Source organism: Ambystoma mexicanum, chromosome 2p, assembly GCF_040938575.1.
Source record: "Ambystoma mexicanum isolate Mex_15411 chromosome 2p, UKY_AmexF1_1, whole genome shotgun sequence".
Classification (NCBI taxonomy): Eukaryota; Metazoa; Chordata; class Amphibia; order Caudata; family Ambystomatidae; genus Ambystoma; species Ambystoma mexicanum.
The window spans coordinates 877859126-877879562 of record NC_090923.1 but is presented as its reverse complement, the minus strand read 5'-3'; the positions used below and the strand labels follow the sequence as shown (position 1 = coordinate 877879562).

The window sequence follows — 20437 nt, the reverse complement described above, 5'->3', positions numbered from 1 at the left end:
TGTCATCCTTCTGAGGTTGATAAATGAGTACCAACACAGGTTGTGTGATATTGTATGTATATTTGTTCTATATAAAGTGCTTATGCGTAAGTGCTTTATAATAACACATCATTATCATTTTGCCTTGGAAGTCTGCTTGCATTCACAGTAATTTGGTAGTATGGGCCTATACACACTGATATTAACAATACATATGGTTATCCATTCTTATATGAAATGTATATCACATTATAGTGATATCATAACCATATTTCTCATTGGAAGAATGCTATGTGATGCTACTTCCTGTTTTGTCAAGGAGTGAAAGGTCGTGTTCCTTCGCTTCCCGTCAGGGGTGTTGCTAGGTCTGCAAAAGATCAGGGGCTACCCTAATGTCGGGACTGGCGGGATTTGGGTCTAGCTAGCCTTTTAGTTGTAGACCCTGATCTTCTATCCGGGGCTACAACTAAAAGACCCTGGGCTATAGCCCCCCTCACCCCACCCAGCAACGCCTCTGCTTCCCGTGATGTCACTTTAGGGTGGCAGTCAAATGACATCACGTCCGGTCATGTCATCAGATGCCAAAGGTTATGTGATGTCACATCCGCTACACCTGGCATTTTGTTGAAATGACGTCCATGCTCTTGGCACCCTAGATCGCCTCTTGGATGCTGGATCTCCTCTTGTTTGCTGATTTTAAATGTGAAGTTTGAGAGGTGCCATTTGAGGAGACCTCTCGCAGGAATCTATTGCATGGGGGGAAGTGAAGCTTCCTATGCCAGCCTGCTGTGGGCCAGCAGGTGCCACTTCTAATGCTTGTCTAGTGCTATGGCGTGCGCGACAGCCGGGTTCCCTGACTGATGTGAATTCCTAGTTCTGAACAGCAACTCCCGCTTGGCTTGGTGGCGAGAGTTCAGGCCCCACGCGCGGCCTTTCTGAGTTCTCTGCAGAGCACGTCTTTCTGTCTGCAGTTCCCCCGCCACCCCCCACCCCGCCCTCCGAATCCTTCAGAACCCTCCGCATTGGTTCTTTTCTCACATGCTGAAAAATCGAACTGCGCCATCGACCTGGAATCTGCGATTGCAGTCTGATGCGCACTCTTTGGAGCCAGGTTACGAGACGCGGCTCCACCCTTTGGAGCCAAGGTGGGCTCTCCTGGGACCCCAATTTCTGAAGCACGCGCGGCTGCTTCTTTAGATGCAGTTTTCCGACTGCTTCATATCAATATTTATGGAAGATTCTTATTTTTTCGGTTCTTCTTTTTGGTAAATAATTTAATATTCCCATATTTTCATGTATTTTTGATAGTTTGGAATGTTTGCAAGGCAAATGGGAGCCCACAAAATGCTATTTGTTTAACTTTATGAAGGCCGGCCAGTGCGAGTGAGTTCCAGTGCCGCTGCCCTAGTTTCAACGCATCTCACCCCTTGTATTTTCTAGGCCCCCCCAGTCCTGTGGCGCTTGAGAATGACGCTCTAGACAGATCCTTCTTTGTCCGAATGAAGTCCACCCTGACGAAGCGAGGCCTCCATGTGAAGACGTCAGGCTACAAGGTGAGTGAGTGTTTGTGTAACTAAGTGAGCGAGTGAGGGAGTTGGTGAGCGAATCCATGAGTGAGTGAGTGAGTAAGTTAGTGAGCGAATCCGTGAGTGATTGAGCATGAAAACGACGTGTACCGTTGCCTCAAGCTAGGCTAGTTGTGTTTCATGTGTTGATATCGATATTGATATTTTATTTCTATCGCGCTCGTACACAAGTGTTTCAGAGCGCGATAAGAAACAGGGAGAACAAAACAGCGATCTTGCTAGGCCCAGTGACATTGAGAACACGCAAGTACATGGCAGAGGGGGAGGGGAAAAGTGCATGGAAGGGGTGAGAAGTGGAAAGTGTGAAGCAGAGGATAAACAGATAAATAATAATAAATAAATAATAAAGGCTCCCGAGGAGTGAACGCAGGGGCTTCTTCCTGAAAAGAGGAATTTGAAGGACTTAAGTTCTGAAGTTGACATGTGAGCCATAATACAATGCCTTTTAGGGAACTTGCCACAACTCTTCTGGCAATGAAAAAAAATAAGCTTGCCTCCAGGTCATATGATGAATGAGCTTTATGGTCGACTGAGCGTTAAGAAATGAGTGCCAAAATGAGCTCCACATCCTATGAACCCCACATCGCCTGGAGGTGAAGAATAAACTGAAAGGTCCATGTTGGGGGGGGGGGATGAACAGATACCAGTGATCAGTGTTGGCAAGAGTGAGTCCCTGAAAGTAACGAGGCATGAGTTCCTTTGATATGCGAGCTGCAAACCTCAGGCTGAAAAGTACGCACGCAAATACTCTGAGTTGAGAAGTGAAAGCTCTTTGGTTCCTGGTAGGGGACGCTCATTTCTGGGTTTCCTATTGGAGAGCCGGCCACTGATTCCACAGACACATAGTTGCTATGCTGGCATCATGGGTTGCTATGCGGCATCATGGTTATAATAGTTGCTATGCTGGCATCATAGTTCTTATAAAGACACCTCCAGGGTATGCCTGCAGATTTAGGGAAAGGTCACCCCCTTTTTTTTACATGGAAGAAGTTGCATTGCCTGGGTCAAATGTTACTGTACAGCAGTCTCACTCTATACATTGGGAACATGGCGAACCCCGATGACCAGAGGTTAGTGAGCCGGACATCACGTGTCTAATGTGTTATGGAGTCTCCTACAAAGGAGAGGCGGGTAGGGTAGCTTGCTCCAGCTGAACACTGCATCTATAACAGTAGGGGTAACTGAAAAAGGTATGTGAGATGGGCACCAAAAATATTCTCCAAATTAAAGCCCCCCGAAATATACTTTACTGATCCCCATATTTCTTAGGTATATTATTAGGAGAAAGGCCTCCAGAATATTAGAGCGTGGGACAGGCTCCCTAGAGAAGGCAAGACAGGAAAATGTCAACTTAATTTCTACAATATATCGAAAACCTTTTTGGGCCCTGCCTTGTTCTTCATTTAGAAGACATTACATGGTGGATATGTCTCCTTAATCGTGCCAAGTGCCCGCATACATTTGGATTCACAAGCTTTACATACATGTGTAGGCTGCTCATTCATACTCACGTCAGGCAAATGGAGCTGGGACACCTAGTCACGGTGGCCATTTTACCACTTCTTTTCAGCATTTTTCATTGGGTCAAGCCCCACATACTCCCTACGCTCCCATCTGTCCTCACACCTCCACTACCCTAAAAATAATGAATCTATAATCCCTTACCTCCTAAAATATGCCACAAAAAATGTGGTGAAACAGCTGTTTCATCATATGCGGTGAAACGGCAATCACAAGTTGGGTGGGTACCAGGCAAATGTCCTTTTGGGATTTCCACTGAGTAAACATTGAATTATAGTAACACGTTAGAGAGTCTGCAGCTAGTGCGGCCAACCTGTGGGGAGGCGGTTGTGTAAAAGTGGATGAGACCTGGCGGAGAAGTGGTAGGAAGTGCCGGTGAACCGGCTTTACGCTGACATGGGCAGAAGGGGAGCAGGGAGCAGCAGCAGAAAACCTCCCACAGTGCAGAGCCCTACCATGTTATAATTGTAAAATGAATGAACCTGACGGGTGCCTGTATTTCCACCTATGATAGAGAACGGTAACAATTACATTTTGCCATTTAGGTCTTCAAAAGAAAATGTTACTGGTGAGGACATGCGCTTTTCTCACAATCTTCTACTTGCAGCACTTGAAAATGTATGGGACATACTGAGTTCTTTAAGAGGCGGTTCAATAGTAAAACAACACATTCTTGTTCCTCTAAAGACTACCTTCGAGTGAATTTATGAAGTAACCTTAAGCATTGGGTGGCAGTCAGAAATGGGTGTTTATTTATTTATTTATTTATTTATGCATTTAAAAAGCACTCCAAGCCCTCAGGCATCCGGGCGCTGGTTATAGAGAGGGGAAGAGCATCACGGGGTGAAAAGGAGGGTGTTCCAAGTCAGTTGAACAGTCTAGTTTTAAGTTGTTTTCAGAATGTCCAATAGGCAGTTTTAGCCCTTAAATGATGTGGTAGGGCGTTCCAGAGTCCTGCAGCAATGGTTTCGAAGCTGGTGCCTCCGGCTTTCCAGCGGATGAAACGCGGGATGATCAGATGGTCACTGTTGGCAGCTCTAGTTGGTCTTGAGGAGGTATGTTGGAGGTATGTTTGCCGATCCTGCTTGAGAGGTAGGGTGGAGCGGAATTTGAGAGGCAACTGTGGGACTTTGAAGTTGATTCTCTCTCTTATTGGTAGCCAGTGGGTGCCTTTTCTGGGGTCTGTTACATGGTCCCATTTGGACAGGTTGAAGTAACATTTTGCAAGACCTAGTTCCTTCTAGTCTGACTACTCTCCAGTGTGACAGATTACAGGAAGGGACCACTGTGAAGGGAAGAACCCCAGAAAATCCCAAGTGGTCACTTCCAAAGTCTAAAGGTTGCATCAATGTTTTCTACTTAACCACATGTCTTTGAGACAATGTAAAAAGTGTATGTGCACTTATACTTCTTTTAGCCATTGCAATAACAAATTGGGCCTCATTACGAGGTAGGAGGTAGCCATGGTGCTATTAGCACCATGGCTACCCCCTTACTGCATTCCGGGTCCGGGTTCTCGAAATAGGGACTTACCGGGTCATTCCATCCTTGGAGGACCTGGTAAGTCCCCATTCCGAGAACCATTCCCCATTCCCATTTGAGCCCCCATAGGGATGGAGCTAATAACGGGCCCGCTACCTCCTTGGTCCCTTAGCGGCTCCCACTAAGGGACAGCGGAATAGGGCAGTAAGGGTTTGCCGGCACCGGTCTCCTTACCGGTGCCTGTTAACCCTTACCGCCCACCTCGTAATGAGGCCCATTGTCCTTCTCAGCTCTCAAGGGGTTGTAGTCTCTGGGCGCATAGGCAATCTGAAAGTGAGCAGAGCCTGCGATGTGATACTCTTGGGAGTGAATGTGTACCGGTGACTAAGCCAGTACTGTAGCGCAGTGATCAATACTCGTGTACAATAAATGCCTATCGTGGTTACTGTCTCCTCTGGGTTCTTTTTTGCAGGTGATCCACGTCACGGGTTGTCTCCGCACACGCCTACCCTCCTTCTGCCACACCCGCTCCATCCCGGGAAGGGTCATGGGGCTGGTGGCCCTGGCTCACACACTGCCGCCCTCTACCCTCAGCGAAGTGCGCATCGACTGCCACATGTTTGTGTTCCGGGTGAACATGGATCTGCAGATTGTGTACTGTGAAAGCAGGTGGGTGCCCACTCTCGCTTCTGAACGGGAACTCGTGGTACAAGGTCTCTCTCTTTCTCTCTCTCTCTCTCTCTCTCTCTCCCTCCCTCCTGCTCCCTCTCTCTCTCCCTCCCTCCTGCTCCCTCTCTGTCTCTCTCTCTCTCCCTCTCTCTCCCTCCCCCTCCAGCTCCTCTCTCTCTCTCTCCCCCTCTCTCTCCCTCCCTCCCTCCAGCTCCCTCTCTCTCTCTCTCTCTCTCTCTCTTCAGCCAGGCTGGTGGTAAGGTAGCACAGGAGAATTCTCCTGAGCCGACTCAGCCCTTCATATCTTCCGAGTGCTCTGATTGTACTACTATTAAAGTGAGCAGTAATAGCACATATTATTACAGTGCTTAAAAGTGGGAGGAATCTGACATGAAGCACTAAAGAAATATGACATTATTTGCCTTATACTGTCTGGTAATGTTCGGACGGATATCAATCATTGCATATTTGTGAATATTGTAACACTAAAAATATGGCATTTTAAATACCTCTTGTTTTGAAAATGCCACTTAATTATGATTTGGGGTGGCATGGGTTATGTGCCACAAGGCTAATGCACTAATGTCTATCCTCATGTGTAAATATCACATGTGATACTAACTCATACTTAGGCAGAAATGAAAAAAAGGAGGCATTTAAAATGCTGCATATTTTCACCTTAGCATCATGCTGATAACACTTAGGCCTGATTCATGGAAGTGTTTTATAATGGCGCAATCCCATAGGAAAACGTTGCATTGATCAGGCCCTATGTCTTTTCATCCTGGCTTTCAGTGGTTTGCAGACATACAAATTCTTTTATACACCCATAAAATGGGCCCTCGTTTTAGAGATTTCCTCATCACGCCAGAAACTACCAGTCCGGGTTATTCTGTTTCTTAACTAAACATGTTTTGTGCCTTTTGGCTCTTGTATCTCAATTGGACTGGGTTCCACTATGGAGGCTCCGTTTTGGTGGCATCCATATACCTTCATATTGAAGCATTTCTTTTGTTTTCATCCCGCTGGAGTAATTTTGGCACTTGCACAGTACCCAAGTGCGCTTTCAATATCGCAGTCAAATTCTGAAATGTGCTTGAAACACAAGTAGGAATATTAAATTAAAAAAAACAGATATGCAACTCCTTGCCCCCCCAAATATTCAAGGATATATTACTTTACTATTCCTAAAAATTTGGGAAAATGTTTAGTTTTTATTTTGGAGACCCGGGAATCGGGCACCATAAAATCTCCAGGGAAACTAAGTGAAAGTGTGACAACCCTGTACAGTATCAGGCATATCCTTCACAATATCAGACACATTCTTCACAATATCAGGCACATCCTTCCCCCGGGCCACTTCTGCATGGATTACCATGAAATGATTGAATGGAGAAATTAGCTCTTTTTAAAAAAAAAAATAATGCGGGCGGTGTCTCCCTCCTGCTAGCCCCGTATTACATTTACCACACCCCACACCTATGTTTTAGAAAAATGTCCCCAAATTTCGAATAAAATGGTACAAAAAAAGTGGTAATTTCTCCATTTGTTATTTTACATTCGATTATTTCTACAGATACCCTTCGTACACTGCACTTGAAGCACTAGTTCTGTTTAAGCTGGACAACACTACTGCTCTTCGCACTGGAATCCCAAACAGCACACTTGCCCCACTGCAAGCCATACACAGTGCAGCAGCCAGACTCATCCTCCACCTGCCCAAGCATTCACAGATCACCCCAGCCCTCACTCGGCTCTATTGGCTCCCCTTGCCCAGAGAGTTGCCTTCAAGGGACTTACCTTCACCACAAACTTCAATCCATCACCCAAACAACCCAGACACTGGACGCTACCCCTTTCTGCACTATAAGTGGGGGCGGAGGGGCTCATTAGCAAACTTAATTTAATTGGCTTTGCATAACCAAATAAAGTACACTGCCTGAATAGGCCTTTGCCTTTCAGAAAATCAACACACAAAATATAACCCAAGAGAGGATATTTGTGTTGGAAAATTATAAAAGATGTGCACTTTAAAGCCCAAGAATCAATGCCTCTGTTTTCCCTGGAGCACACAGTTCCCGTATCTAACAATTCACCTTCGGTCGTTTCTGCTCTATGTTCTAGTCCTATGGTGTAGTGGTGAAGTGTCCAACCTGTGAACCTGGTGACTGTGGTTTGAAGACCCACTGTGGTTCGCACAAGTAAACTATAAACATTCTCAAAACACAGTGCAAATGATCTTGTTTTACCTATGGTTTTTAAAACACCCACTCGGGACAATGTCCACCCTCTGAAAAAAGAGGGCGGATGCTGTCCACCCGTGTGTACCCTTGGCTTGAGCCCTGCCTCCCCTGCTACCACTTGTCTATCCTAATCATCCTATCCTATTCCGAAAACATTTTGTAACTTCTGGTTCACTTCCCATCTATTCACCCTTTGAACCACGTAACTGCGACACCGGTTGGGCAGGGCCAGAGCTGAACAAATATGATTCTTCCTCTTTGCTGCACTGTGAACAGCTCCCAGTGTGATGTCACTTCCTCCTGGATTCCCCACTGACAGCCCAGAGCGTGACGATGCTTCCTCTTGGCATCTCTGAGCAGCACCCAGCCTATTGTTACTTCCTCATGCTTCCCAGTGACGATGTCGCGTTTGGGGTAGAGCGCGCTGGTTTCTTTTATGTGTGGGAGAGTCGGCCATTTTAGATCTAAAGACAGAACACCAAATGTTATTCTTTGCTGCTCTTTTTCTCTGCACACTGTTTCATCTGGATTATGGCCTGTGCTTGGCTACACTTGAGTGGCCGTTCACTCATTGGGGGCATGCCTCAGGGGGTGAAATTCTGCCACAGATTTAGAACTAACACCAGAGCTAAATTGTCAGATAAAAAAAAATATATCAACCGTCGTCACATTTTAACTCTCATTTTTCCTCTCCTTTTTTAATCCTCTTGTTTCTGTTATTTCCACCTCACACCACCACCAACATCCGTCTCTGTGTTCCATTTCCCTTTCACTCCCTTCTTCTTACGTCTATAACACTAATAGTTTCTTCCTACTCTCCCCCTCCCCCAACGTGTTGCCCCCTTTCGCAGGATCACGGATTACATGGACCTGTCCGCCTCGGAGTTAGTGGGCAAAAACTGTTACCAGTTCGTGCACGCCGCCGACGTGGAAGGGATCCGACAGAGCCACCGAGACTGTAAGCATTTCTGCAACTTTCTAAACTCCACTGTGTGCCGCCGGAATTTCGATTAACTTGAGGAAAGGTTATTATCCACGAAGTGAGTGATTCATTCTCCATCAGAAGCACTCCATCAATTTTAATGCGCAATTACTGCGATGAACCGGGGACATGCAAAGAAGTGCGCCAAAGGGCCGAGGGCGAAGGGCCCGCCCGCACAGGAATTCCGTCATGCTAAGAGCATTGTTTTCTTGTGTTCTGGGTACGAGTAAACAGTATGCTTTGGGGGCGCCAATGGACGTTGAGCAGTCGTGCTACCCATTGGAATTGGGTGATGTTGGTTTCAAGTGAAGGTGGGTAATAGTGTGCACGTGTGTGAGGTCGGTTTCCAATAGACTTGAAGGATTGGAAGGCTGTGAATCCTGGATGGTGTCCATTTCCGGTGGCATTGAGTGATCTACACACTCCGATTCATGGAATATTTGCCTGGTTCAAAGTGAATTTGCACTGCTGAAAAGTGACTTTGCACCAACGCAAACCCTGATTCATGGAACCTGCAAAGTGGATTTTTGCAGTGCAAAGTCCGTGCAAAGTCAGCGCATAGCCATTTTTGCAGTACAAAATGTCTTTGCTCGGACTTTGCACTGTAAAAATACACTTTGCACAGTTCCATGAATCAGGGTTTGTGCCATCAGGGCAAAGTCATTTTGAACCGGGTAAATATTCCATGAATCGGGCCCCAAGTGTGACGTTGGTACTCGAAGCGATCAGTGAAGTAAGTACATGTGCTTTGGGAGAGAGGGGGTTATTTACTGACGGGCTTATATGCGGTTGAATACAGTATTTTGGGTCCGATTTGTTTTCGGTGGGAGCAGCTGCACGTGTGTACTTTGGCTGGGGTGCCTTTGGGATTGCGTGTGGATATTTTCTTTGGAGAAGGTCTGTTTACTGCGAAAATGAGGCATGGTTAATATCGGGGTAATGCTATTGATTACCATTATGATTGTGTGTGGTTTGCTAATTTAAAGGAGTTGTGTTTTCTCTGAGATTGTGTGTGTGTATGTAGACCAAATGATGCTTGATATTAATGGGATCGTGTTTTCTTTGAAACTGTCCTTGGCTATTAACCTGGTCTTGTGATTGGTTGACATTGGGATTGTGCATGGCTGGATCATTGGAAGGAGGTGTGCGCTTTCTGGCATGCTTGCTTCCACTGGGATTGTGGATGGCTGGATCATTGGAGGGAGGTGTGCGCTTTCTGACATGCTTGCTTCCACTGGGATTGTGGATGGCTGGATCATTGGAGGGAGGTGTGCGCTTTCTGGCATGCTTGCTTCCAGTGGTATTGTGGATGGCTGGATCATTGGAGGGAGGTGTGCGCTTTCTGGCATGCTTGCTTCCAGTGGTATTGTGCATGGCTGGATCATTGGAGGGAGGTGTGCGCTTTCTGGCATGCTTGCTTCCACTGGGATTGTGCATGGCTGGATCATTGGAAGGAGGTGTGCGCTTTCTGGCATGCTTGCTTCCACTGGGATTGTGCATGGCTGGATCATTGGTAGGAGGTGTGCGCTTTCTGGCATGCTTGCTTCCACTGGGATTGTGCATGGCTGGATCATTGGAAGGGGGTGTCCGATTTCTGGCATGCTTGCTTCCAGTGGGATTGTGAATGGCTGGATCATTGGAAGGGGGTGTGCGCTTTCTGGCATGTTTGCTTCCACTGGGATTGTGCATGGCTGGATCATTGGAAATGGGTGTGCGCTTTCTGGCATGTTTGCTTCCAGTGGGATTGTGCATGGCTGGATCATTGGAAGGGGGTGTGCGCTTTCTGGCATGTTTGCTTCCACTGGGATTGTGCATGGCTGGATCATTGGAGGGAGGTGTGCGCTTTCTGGCATGCTTGCTTCCACTGGGATTGTGCATGGCTGGATCATTGGAAGGGGGTGTGCGCTTTCTGGCATGCTTGCTTCCACTGGGATTGTGCATGGCTGGACCATTGGAAGGGGGTGTGCGCTTTCTGGCATGCTTGCTTCCACTGGGATTGTGCATGGCTGGACCATTGGAAGGGGGTGTCCGCTTTCTGGCATGCTTGCTTCCACTGGGATTGTGGATGGCTGGATCATTGGAGGGAGGTGTGCGCTTTCTGACATGCTTGCTTCCAGTGGTATTGTGGATGGCTGGATCATTGGAGGGAGGTGTGCGCTTTCTGACATGCTTGCTTCCAGTGGTATTGTGCATGGCTGGATCATTGGAGGGAGGTGTGTGCTTTCTGGCATGCTTGCTTCCACTGGGATTGTGCATGGCTGGATCATTGGAAGGAGGTGTGCGCTTTCTGGCATGCTTGCTTCCACTGGGATTGTGCATGGCTGGATCATTGGTAGGAGGTGTGCGCTTTCTGGCATGCTTGCTTCCACTGGGATTGTGCATGGCTGGATCATTGGAAGGGGGTGTCCGATTTCTGGCATGCTTGCTTCCAGTGGGATTGTGAATGGCTGGATCATTGGAAGGGGGTGTGCGCTTTCTGGCATGTTTGCTTCCACTGGGATTGTGCATGGCTGGATCATTGGAAATGGGCGTGCGCTTTCTGGCATGTTTGCTTCCAGTGGGATTGTGCATGGCTGGATCATTGGAAGGGGGTGTGCGCTTTCTGGCATGTTTGCTTCCACTGGGATTGTGCATGGCTGGATCATTCGAGGGAGGTGTGCGCTTTCTGGCATGCTTGCTTCCACTGGGATTGTGCATGGCTGGATCATTGGAAGGGGGTGTGCGCTTTCTGGCATGCTTGCTTCCAGTGGGATTGTGGATGGCTGGATCATTGGAGGGAGGTGTGCGCTTTCTGACATGCTTGCTTCCAGTGGTATTGTGCATGGCTGGATCATTGGAGGGAGGTGTGCGCTTTCTGGCATGCTTGCTTCCACTGGGATTGTGCATGGCTGGATCATTGGAAGGAGGTGTGCGCTTTCTGGCATGCTTGCTTCCACTGGGATTGTGCATGGCTGGATCATTGGTCGGAGGTGTGCGCTTTCTGGCATGCTTGTTTCCACTGGGATTGTGCATGGCTGGATCATTGGAAGGGGGTGTCCGATTTATGGCATGCTTGCTTCCAGTGGGATTGTGCATGGCTGGATCATTGGAAGGGGGTGTGCGCTTTCTGGCATGCTTGCTTCCACTGGGATTGTGCATAGCTGGATCATTGGTAGGAAGTGTGCGCTTTCTGGCATACTTGCTTCCACTGGGATTGTGCATGGCTGGATTATTGGAAGGGGGTGTCCGATTTCTGGCATGCTTGCTTCCAGTGGGATTGTGCATGGCTGGATCATTGGAAGGGGGTGTGCGTTTTCTGGCATGTTTGCTTCCACTGGGATTGTGCATGGCTGGATCATTGGAAATGGGTGTGCGCTTTCTGGCATGTTTGCTTCCAGTGGGATTGTGCATGGCTGGATCATTGGAAGGGGGTGTGCGCTTTCTGGCATGTTTGCTTCCACTGGAAGGGGGCGTGCGCTTTCTGGCATGCTTGCTTCCAGTGGGATTGTGCATGGCTGGATCATTGGAAGGGGGCGTGCGCTTTCTGGCATGCTTGCTTCCAGTGGGATTGTGCATGGCTGGATCATTGGAAGGGGGCGTGCGCTTTCTGGCATGCTTGCTTCCACTGGGATTGTGCATGGCTGGATCATTGGAAGGGGGCGTCCGCTTTCTGGCATGCTTGCTTCCAGTGGGATTGTGCATGGCTGGATCATTGGAAGGGGGTGTGCGCTTTCTGGCATGTTTGCTTCCAGTGGGATTGTGCATGGCTGTGTCCTTTGGAGGAGAGTATATCGTTGAGGTGAGGTGTGTTTCTGTTGGGAATGAGTGAACCTCAGTAAGGTTTTGCGGTTCAGGTATCAGCTTTTTCTTGTGAGCGTGGGTAAGGTTTGACAATATTGATTTTCCTTTGGATGGCAGCCCTTTCCCCTCAACCTTATATGAGTAGTAAGCCAGGCACAAAAGTGGAAGCGGCTGGGTTGGAACCCAATGTGTGGGACTCGCAACATGTGCTATTACAGCTTGTGTCAGTCCCATTCAGCGGGCCTCTGTTTGGATGGGAACCCAGATTGACAATGGCATAAATCAGATACAGGTGCGACCTTCTTTCTTGATACTTAGATGGTTTGCTCCTGATTTCAGGCAAGAATGGTACATTTCAAAGGCCAAAAAGCCTTCAGCCGAAAAAAGACCCTCTTACCAACACTTCCCCCAGTTTCATGCAACAACAGACAGCCCACATCAGCGTAACTACCTTTCTAACGACATACATCTTTAATTCTAAAATGGCGGCATCCTAGGCCTATGTTAAGTGTCATTTTACACCACAGAGAGTCTAGACGCGGCATTTATGACTGCACGCCACTATGATGAGCTCTGAACAACTCGAGTGGGGGGCGCACTATGCCAACTTCCAGACAAGCCTCAGCTCTTTGAGACCACCACATTGGTGATTTGGTACAGTATTCAATAGTTCTAACACTCCAGATCTTGAGAAGGCACGTGTTCTGGGCTGCCTATCTCTGTGCAGCTTTCACAAATGGGTGATTTGCTTCGGCAGTTGTTCTAAGTGTCGGAAGTTGCAAGAGCCCAATCGATCAAAGAAGGAGGGGGTGCATCCCACTGGCAATTCCAGGCACTTACTGTCAAGCCGTAGGTTGTATGTCAATGTGCCTTTCCTTTTGTGGCATTCAAAAAGCAAAATCAAAACTATTTCGTTTTGGCATCGAGTGGTACGCAGGCATCAATGTGTGGGGAAATCACGTGAAGGCATCTAGCTAGGGTTATTTACACCTGTCACACAAAGTCATATTTTTCAATGTCTTCATAAGTCTTCTCTTTTCATGATTGCGGTGGGTGTAAAGATTGCATGATGAGAGGCTTCTGTGAAGAACACTAAGGCCCACATCTGCCTTTTATTGTGGTTTCCTATGGAGCGGGACTCAAGTCGAGGGCACAGGTGGGTGGACGGAGCCCCCCCGCATTTTTCAGAAATCCCCCACTTTTCTCAAAGGGTACCTTGATATGCTAATTTCTGGTGACACCATTTTCAAATGGTATGTTAATTAGTCCCAGCCCACTTTTTTTTAAGGACTTGACCCCTGCTAAGGTGCCTTACATTATCATTAGCTACAAACACATGTATTTGATGTTTGTGCAACTATTATCTTATGGAAGACGTGTAATACATCTTCAACTTTCCAGCCCCTTGTATAAAGTTAAATAAGCCTCATAAGTACAGCGGAGAAATGCCGTAAACAATCTACAAGGGGGGAATTCATCAATGCCTTTGTTAATAAGTCACCACAGCCATGCTGCTGTGTTTGTACACAAGGAGGCATGTATTTATGTTCATAATTTGGAATGAACATGTTTACAACCCACCAGGAAAACTGATCTGCATTTTTTTCTAACAATGAAATGTATGTCTAATTTTTTTATTTGGTTTTATTTTGGGCAATTTCTCGTTTCGTGGTAAGTGAAATATAATTTGTTGTAATGGCCACAATAATTTGTTTTTTCTTGGCTTGTGAGATGCACATCTATGTTTGACTCACTGTCATCCTATAATTACAAACACAAATGTGTTTTAGGAATTCTTATTCATTTTAATATACTCACTATTTCAGGGCTGTCCGGTCAATATCGTGCCATGAATTTGTAATGTAGGTTTCTCCACTTTTCAAATTCAAGGCATGATATTGACCGGACAGCCTTAAAATAGTGAGTATACTAAAATAATGTATTTATTAGTCCATGTCAAGACAAGCAATTAATCAGAATTCCGAAAACACATTGGTTATTTCATGTGTTTTTAATTATAGGATGATTAAGAAAACAAAGTAACTTTAAAGTAAAGGATCAAGTCCTGAGGCTGAGAAGAACCAACCTAATTATGGGGATGTGGCTGAAACTAGAATAGGGGTGATCAGAAGACGCCCCTTTGTGAGCTTTTCATAGAAGACAGTTATGTTGAAGCATACACATTGGGCCTTGTTACGACCCTGGAGGTAACCATGCCGCTTTTTGCGGCATGGCTCCCCCCATTCCGGGTACCGGGTCCGGGTTCCCTGAATGGAGAAATACCAGGCCAGTCCGACCTTGGAGGGCCCGGTATTTCCCCATAGATACTTTTTTTGGTAATCTTGTATCTAGTAGTTGCACACACACATGTCATGAACTATGTGTTTATGGGTATTCTATATTGTATTAACCTTTGTATAAAGGCTGATTTTGTCTATATGTTTTCTTTGTGGTATATATTGTTTCACCCTTGACACACAGCTGTGATTTATCAGGGGTTCCTTAGTTGGAACTTCTCTATGGGGCAGCAGTGATTTCCTATAATGTTTGTTCTAGTTTTCAACAGAAGATTTGAGGTGGACATGACCGTCTGTGTATGTTACAACTCTCTATAATTGCTTTCACCAAAAGTAAAGTAGAAATGTCAAATGTAGATTCCATCTAGTTATGAGTATTGCTAGGTCTGGAAAAGATTTAGGGCTACATAAATGTCGGGACTGGGGGCTATCTAGCCTTTTGGTTTTAGCCCCTGAGCTTCTATCCGGGGCTACAACCAAAAGACCCAGTGCTATTGCCCTCCCTAGCAATGCCTCGGCGTCTAACTTATTGCAAACGAGAATTGATCTTCTTAGTGGACTGGCCACATTTATGTTGCAAGGTAGAATTGCCTCCTGATACCCTCACATGCACAACCTTTACCACCATCGTGCACAGAATACTGTTCCGGTCCTTTGTCAGTTTTCCAATGTCCATTTCCTGTTGTTTTGACTCGTTTCAGTGCTGATCAAGGGCCAGGTGGTGACCAAATACTACCGATGGCTTCAGAAGAGCGGGGGCTTTGTCTGGATCCAGTCTTGCGCCACCATCTCGGTGAACATGAAGAATCCCAGTGAGCGGAACATGATCTGGGTAAACTACATCCTGAGGTGAGGCGGCTGGTTGGAGAAATCGGGGGGAGGGGAACAAAGGCTGTGACTGGCAAATGCAATGGTCACCAAAAGGTCTGTCCATGCTTTAAACCCAAGAAGACATCAACTCATAGGGATCATTCAGAAAGAACGGCGCCCCACTTCTGATGTATACGTTTACATGTCTTTGGCAGAATATAGCCAATTATATACGCATTAGCAGTTGGAGTTGAAGCTTTTAAATAAGGCGTTGGTAACAAAAAAGGGCCGGAAGGATAGCTCAGAGGAATGCGTTTGAAAGCAAGACAACTCAGGGCAACATAGATTTGAACCCTTTTCCCATGCTTAGAGATCTCTGATATTAAGGGTGTTATAGAAGATTAATTAATTAATTAATTAATTAATTAGAAAATAGAGGGCTATACTTGTCAACCCACTTGTCAATTAAATTGTGCTAAGAGAATTGGCAAAAAACAGGACTATTCTTATTGTGGATTGGTTCACAAATATTCCTAGGGGATATCCACTCAACCACGTTTTTGTTAGTCTGCCAGTCCCATCCTCTTAGAAAATTACATTCTTAATTAGCGTTGATCGTGGGTAGCGGGCAGGGTCGGATTGCCCCCTCGGCCTTTCGGCCCGTGGCCCGGCCAAAATCATCCCTTGGGAGTGGGGGCCGGTTTCTGGCCATGCCTGGGCCGGTTTGAGGAAAAACAAATTATATATATATTTTAAAAAAGCACCTTTTTTTTCTCTAAAAGAAAAGGCCTTTCATCCTCCTTAGGTCGATAAATGAGTACCAACACAGGTTGGGTGATATTGTATGCATATGTGTTCTATAAAAAAGAGCTTAAGCATCAGTGCTATACAATAACATATTATCATTTGGCCTTGGACGTCTCCTGGGATTCACAGTAATTAAGTGTACTTAGGTACAATGCTATTTGATGCCACTTCCTGTTTTGTCAAGGGGTGAAAGGTCGTATTTCATCGCTTCCCGGGATGTCACTTTGGGGTGGGGTCAAATGACATCACTTCTGGTGATGTCATCAGAGGTCAAGGGTCGTGAGGCGAGGGGTGGGCCACTTTTTTGAGGTGAGGGGTGGGCCACTTTTTTTTGGGTGAACAGGCCTATTTCTTGTCACAGTCCGACCCTGGTAGCGGGACCCCAAACACTAGGAGCCATGCTTGTGTAAGGCAGCTTATACCTAAGCAGATCATTTATGTTTGGCTATGTGTTGTGTTATGTGTTATGAAGTGAACACACTTTTTGTATACACTGTTGCAACTGTAGAGGTTACCATAGCCACGGCTGAAAAAGAGGCCGTTCCAACCTGTCAACCTGAAAACAAACATGTTTGTAAGGTGTTCCTACTGCTAAGGGGCTCTTCAGTGACATGAACATGGGTGTCCCGCCAATCTCAGAGGGTTGACACATGGGCAGAAAAGACTTGTCCTGCTACACAAGTTTTTCAGCAGTGTGTTTTGGAAGGGTTGAAATCTATGCTTCAGAATAGTTCTGATATGTTATGTCATGTTGTCATGTTATGGGACTAGGGTTTGCACCGCTGCCATCTGCATTGTGTCCAGGTGCTCTGCGGCCTGGAAAGGGAGCCTGCGGGATTTGGTTACTTGGGAGGAGCGGGACAGGCAATAGTGGCATGCCTTGTATTGATAGTACAGATCGGAAGCTCCCTGAGCTCAGCATGCGTGAGAGCTTTCTAGGTGGCATGTGATCAGGAACATCGAGGGCTTTGTTTCCAGAAGGGAATCCTTATGCTTCCAGTGAGCGCATAAGTTGGCCAGGGACTGGGTGTACCAGGGTTAGAGTGTGTTGTTTTGTTGAGTTTTGTTGTTTTTTGTTGTTTTGTGAGTTTTGTTGTGTTGACTCTGGGAAGATGGGCTTTAAAGCGCAGAAATTCAAACTACATTAGTCATCTTTATAAAATATACAAGGGGTTCAGATTACAGCAGGAAAAAAGTAAATGGTGAATTCATTCAGGCCCAAAGCAATATGGGAATTGTGGTTTGTGTTAAAGGAAAAACATGGAAAATACTTTTTTCATAGTCCTAAAACAAGTATGCCAGTGCGTTCACTGCTCAGAGTGTATCCCTAAAGAAGAGTCACAGGTGCTCAGATGAAGCCACAGGTGAGGGGCAAACATGGTCACTTCGTCCTGGCTGGAGTCGCATCAGTAAGTCCTAAGACATCCAGGGGAAGATGGTTTGTAGACACTCAGCCATGACTGCCCATCACGTCGTGATGTAAACTGCGGCTGGTTTGTAGACACTCAACCAGGACGGCTCATTTCATCATGACGTCCTGTGTGGGGTGTGGTTTGTAATCACGCAACGAGGACTGCTCATCTCGTTGTGACATCAACTGCAGGTGTGGTTTGTAATCACGCAGCCAGGACTGCTCTCCTCACCATAACTTCACCTCTGGGGAGTCCTTCTATTTTGTTTGACATATCTGTATTTCCAGCTCCGCTTTGGGCTTGAATGTTGTGTCTTGCCTGTCTGGAGAGCAGTGAGTGCTTCGAGGATGGCCAGCCCTTAGCACCCCACAACAAAACCTTGCTTTTGGCACATGCAACCAATACCCTTTCTGGATTGAGCAGGTTTTAATATTGGAGGGTCTTAGAAATAGTGCAGTGGTATTATCCAGTCCGGTTGTTACTTGGTGGTCAAGCGAGCTGCAAAAGATGGAGTCATTTGGGCCAACATGGCATTTTGAGATTGTAAAGGGACCTTTAAATCGCATGAACAATGTAGCGGCAAAAGAGTGCCAATTTAGGCCACCGTTAAAACGTCACATTTTAACATTGTACCGTCACATGTCCTACTCCCGCCACGTGCTGTACTATTGGCTGCCAACAATTCCGTAGTTGAAATGTTTATTCAACATGGTGTCGTACCTGGGAGACGAAGGTAATCTTGCTATCCCGGCACAAGGCACACAAGTGGATCAGAAAGGTGAGCTCTGACTTTCTTTCAAAGCCCACAATGCCCAAGTGAAGATAGGGCTATCAAGCCAGCAAGTGGGTCAGTTGGATGGCCAATCTTCTGATGTCAGGAAATAGCCAAATCCCTATCAGAGTCATCATGGAACAGGTCCGAAACTCACCAGTTGTATTGGGTTGAAACTATTTTTTTGTAAAATAATAATGATGTTCATAAAAAAGAAACAGTGGTACATAAAGATTCATCAATAGGGGTGCATTAATTGAACAGATGCAATAATGCACATACTGCTTTATAAAAAGGTGTCGCACGTGATGAAAAGGCGCACCATGGGCAAGGGGTCAGAGAATTGAAGTCAAGGATGAAAGTAAGGTGTCAGCAACCTTTGGCTCTCCAGATGTTTGGAGCCTGCGGAGCGCATGAAATGATATTGCAGGATGTGTGAAGCTCTCGTTGAGACCTCTAGCAACATTTGTGGGGTGATCTCCTCTGCGGGAATCCTATGTATCATACGGGGCGTAAAACCAGTTTATCGAGTGAGCCTCCCTGTAGGTGGCACTGCTCTGACTGATCCATTGGAAGAAAGCAAGGGAATAGGCCGAGGAGATGTCAGGGTGACCCCACTCAGAGGACATGAAAACAGTATACTTGGCACAGAAAATTCTGCAACTGTCTTGCTACTGGGCCACCTGGTGAGTCCTTGGGCATTGTTCGGTCTCTCCGTCCATTGCAGTTTCTCTCTCTCTCTCTCTCTCTCTCTCTGTCTCTCACTTTCCATCCCTCTGCTCTCTCCCTCCATGGTGCTCTCCATCTATCCAATTTACTCTAACTGCTACTCTATTTACCTATCCTTCTTCTCTCTCGAAGCCTGGAAGGAAAAAGTTCATAAAAGTTCTCCTGGTCTCCAATCCAGGCCTGCCCATCGCTGACACCTATATCAATGCTTCTTCCAGGTAGACTATCATAGACATCCTCTTTGTCGTTCCCTCTCCGGACCTATGGACTACCCACATGTTCTCTGCCCTCTCCCCTTTCTCTTTGTCGCCCATTAATGGTGGCACCAGATGAGAAGTACTCTTGGCATGTTTTTCATCCTCTCGGTGCATCATTAATGTCTATCAGAATGGCACTGTCACGGCCCAGGGCTCTCAGCCCAATTTCCTCCTTCTTGAAAGGCATATTTTGTCTCTCATCAACTTCCTCTCTTCTCCTGCCACTCCTCCGTCAGCCACCCCTCTTGTCCCTTCTCCAGCACCGATGGGTGTACCACATCCCTCTACCTTTCCTACGAAGACCTGCAAAGGTGGCAACCAGCTTCACCTAGCTACCCTCAACTCTAGCTATGCTGTTAAACACTCCTCTGATATCTGTCTCCTTTGCTCTCATTGAGACATGGTTCACTGTCGGCTCTGTCACTGCTTTTGACACACTCCTCTCTGAGGGCTACAAGATTCTCTCTAAGCCCCGGCCTAACCGGTCTGGAGGCGGTGTGGCCTTGATCTTCCCTGAATGGGTCCCTGCTTCTATGATTCCCACTCAGACCTACTCTTCATTTAACTACCTCATCCCTGCAGGCTTGGTGTCTCTCCAAACCTCTCGTTGACTCTCGCCATCATCTACAGGACCCCTGGTCCGGTTTCCCTCTTCCTCTCAGAGTGGTCTGACCTCACCTCTTCTCTTCCTGCCTCCATCTCCAAGCTTTTCCTCCTCAGAGACTTCAATATTCACCTGAACTCTCCTTATCCGGCCACTGGACTCTTCCGCAGTCTCTGTTACTTTTGTTGCCTCACCATTCACCCCTACGGTCCATCACACTCAGCCGGACATACATTGGATGCTTTCATCTCAGCAGACATCCTCATCTCCAACCCTCTCACTATACTTCTCTCCTGGTCTGACCATGCTCTCCTGTCCTCTCACCTGGATCTCCTAGGTCCCCGGCTAAGTCTCTGCCTGCACTGCCGGTCTCCTTCTCTGTCATTCAGCTGATGAAGCGAGAGTCAGTTGCTGCTTTTGCCACCACTTTCATTCCCCCTCCCACTCCTGCCACAAACTCCCACACTGACTCTGCCCTTGCTAATCTTCACCTCCCTATCACCAACA

The 20437-nt window shown here is 46.7% G+C and overlaps 1 protein-coding gene across 2 annotated transcripts in view; it reads left to right on the top strand.

The window, feature by feature from the left end:
* The window catches only part of NPAS1 (neuronal PAS domain protein 1), a 670224-nt gene that overhangs the window by 593032 nt on the left and 56755 nt on the right, over positions 1 to 20437 (top strand). For both annotated transcript variants that reach the window (XM_069644570.1, XM_069644571.1), the window contains 4 exons: positions 1420 to 1532; positions 5041 to 5237; positions 8332 to 8438; positions 15241 to 15388. In XM_069644570.1, the coding sequence (XP_069500671.1) occupies positions 1420 to 1532; positions 5041 to 5237; positions 8332 to 8438; positions 15241 to 15388 (565 nt within the window). The remainder of the gene's footprint in view (positions 1 to 1419; positions 1533 to 5040; positions 5238 to 8331; positions 8439 to 15240; positions 15389 to 20437) is intronic.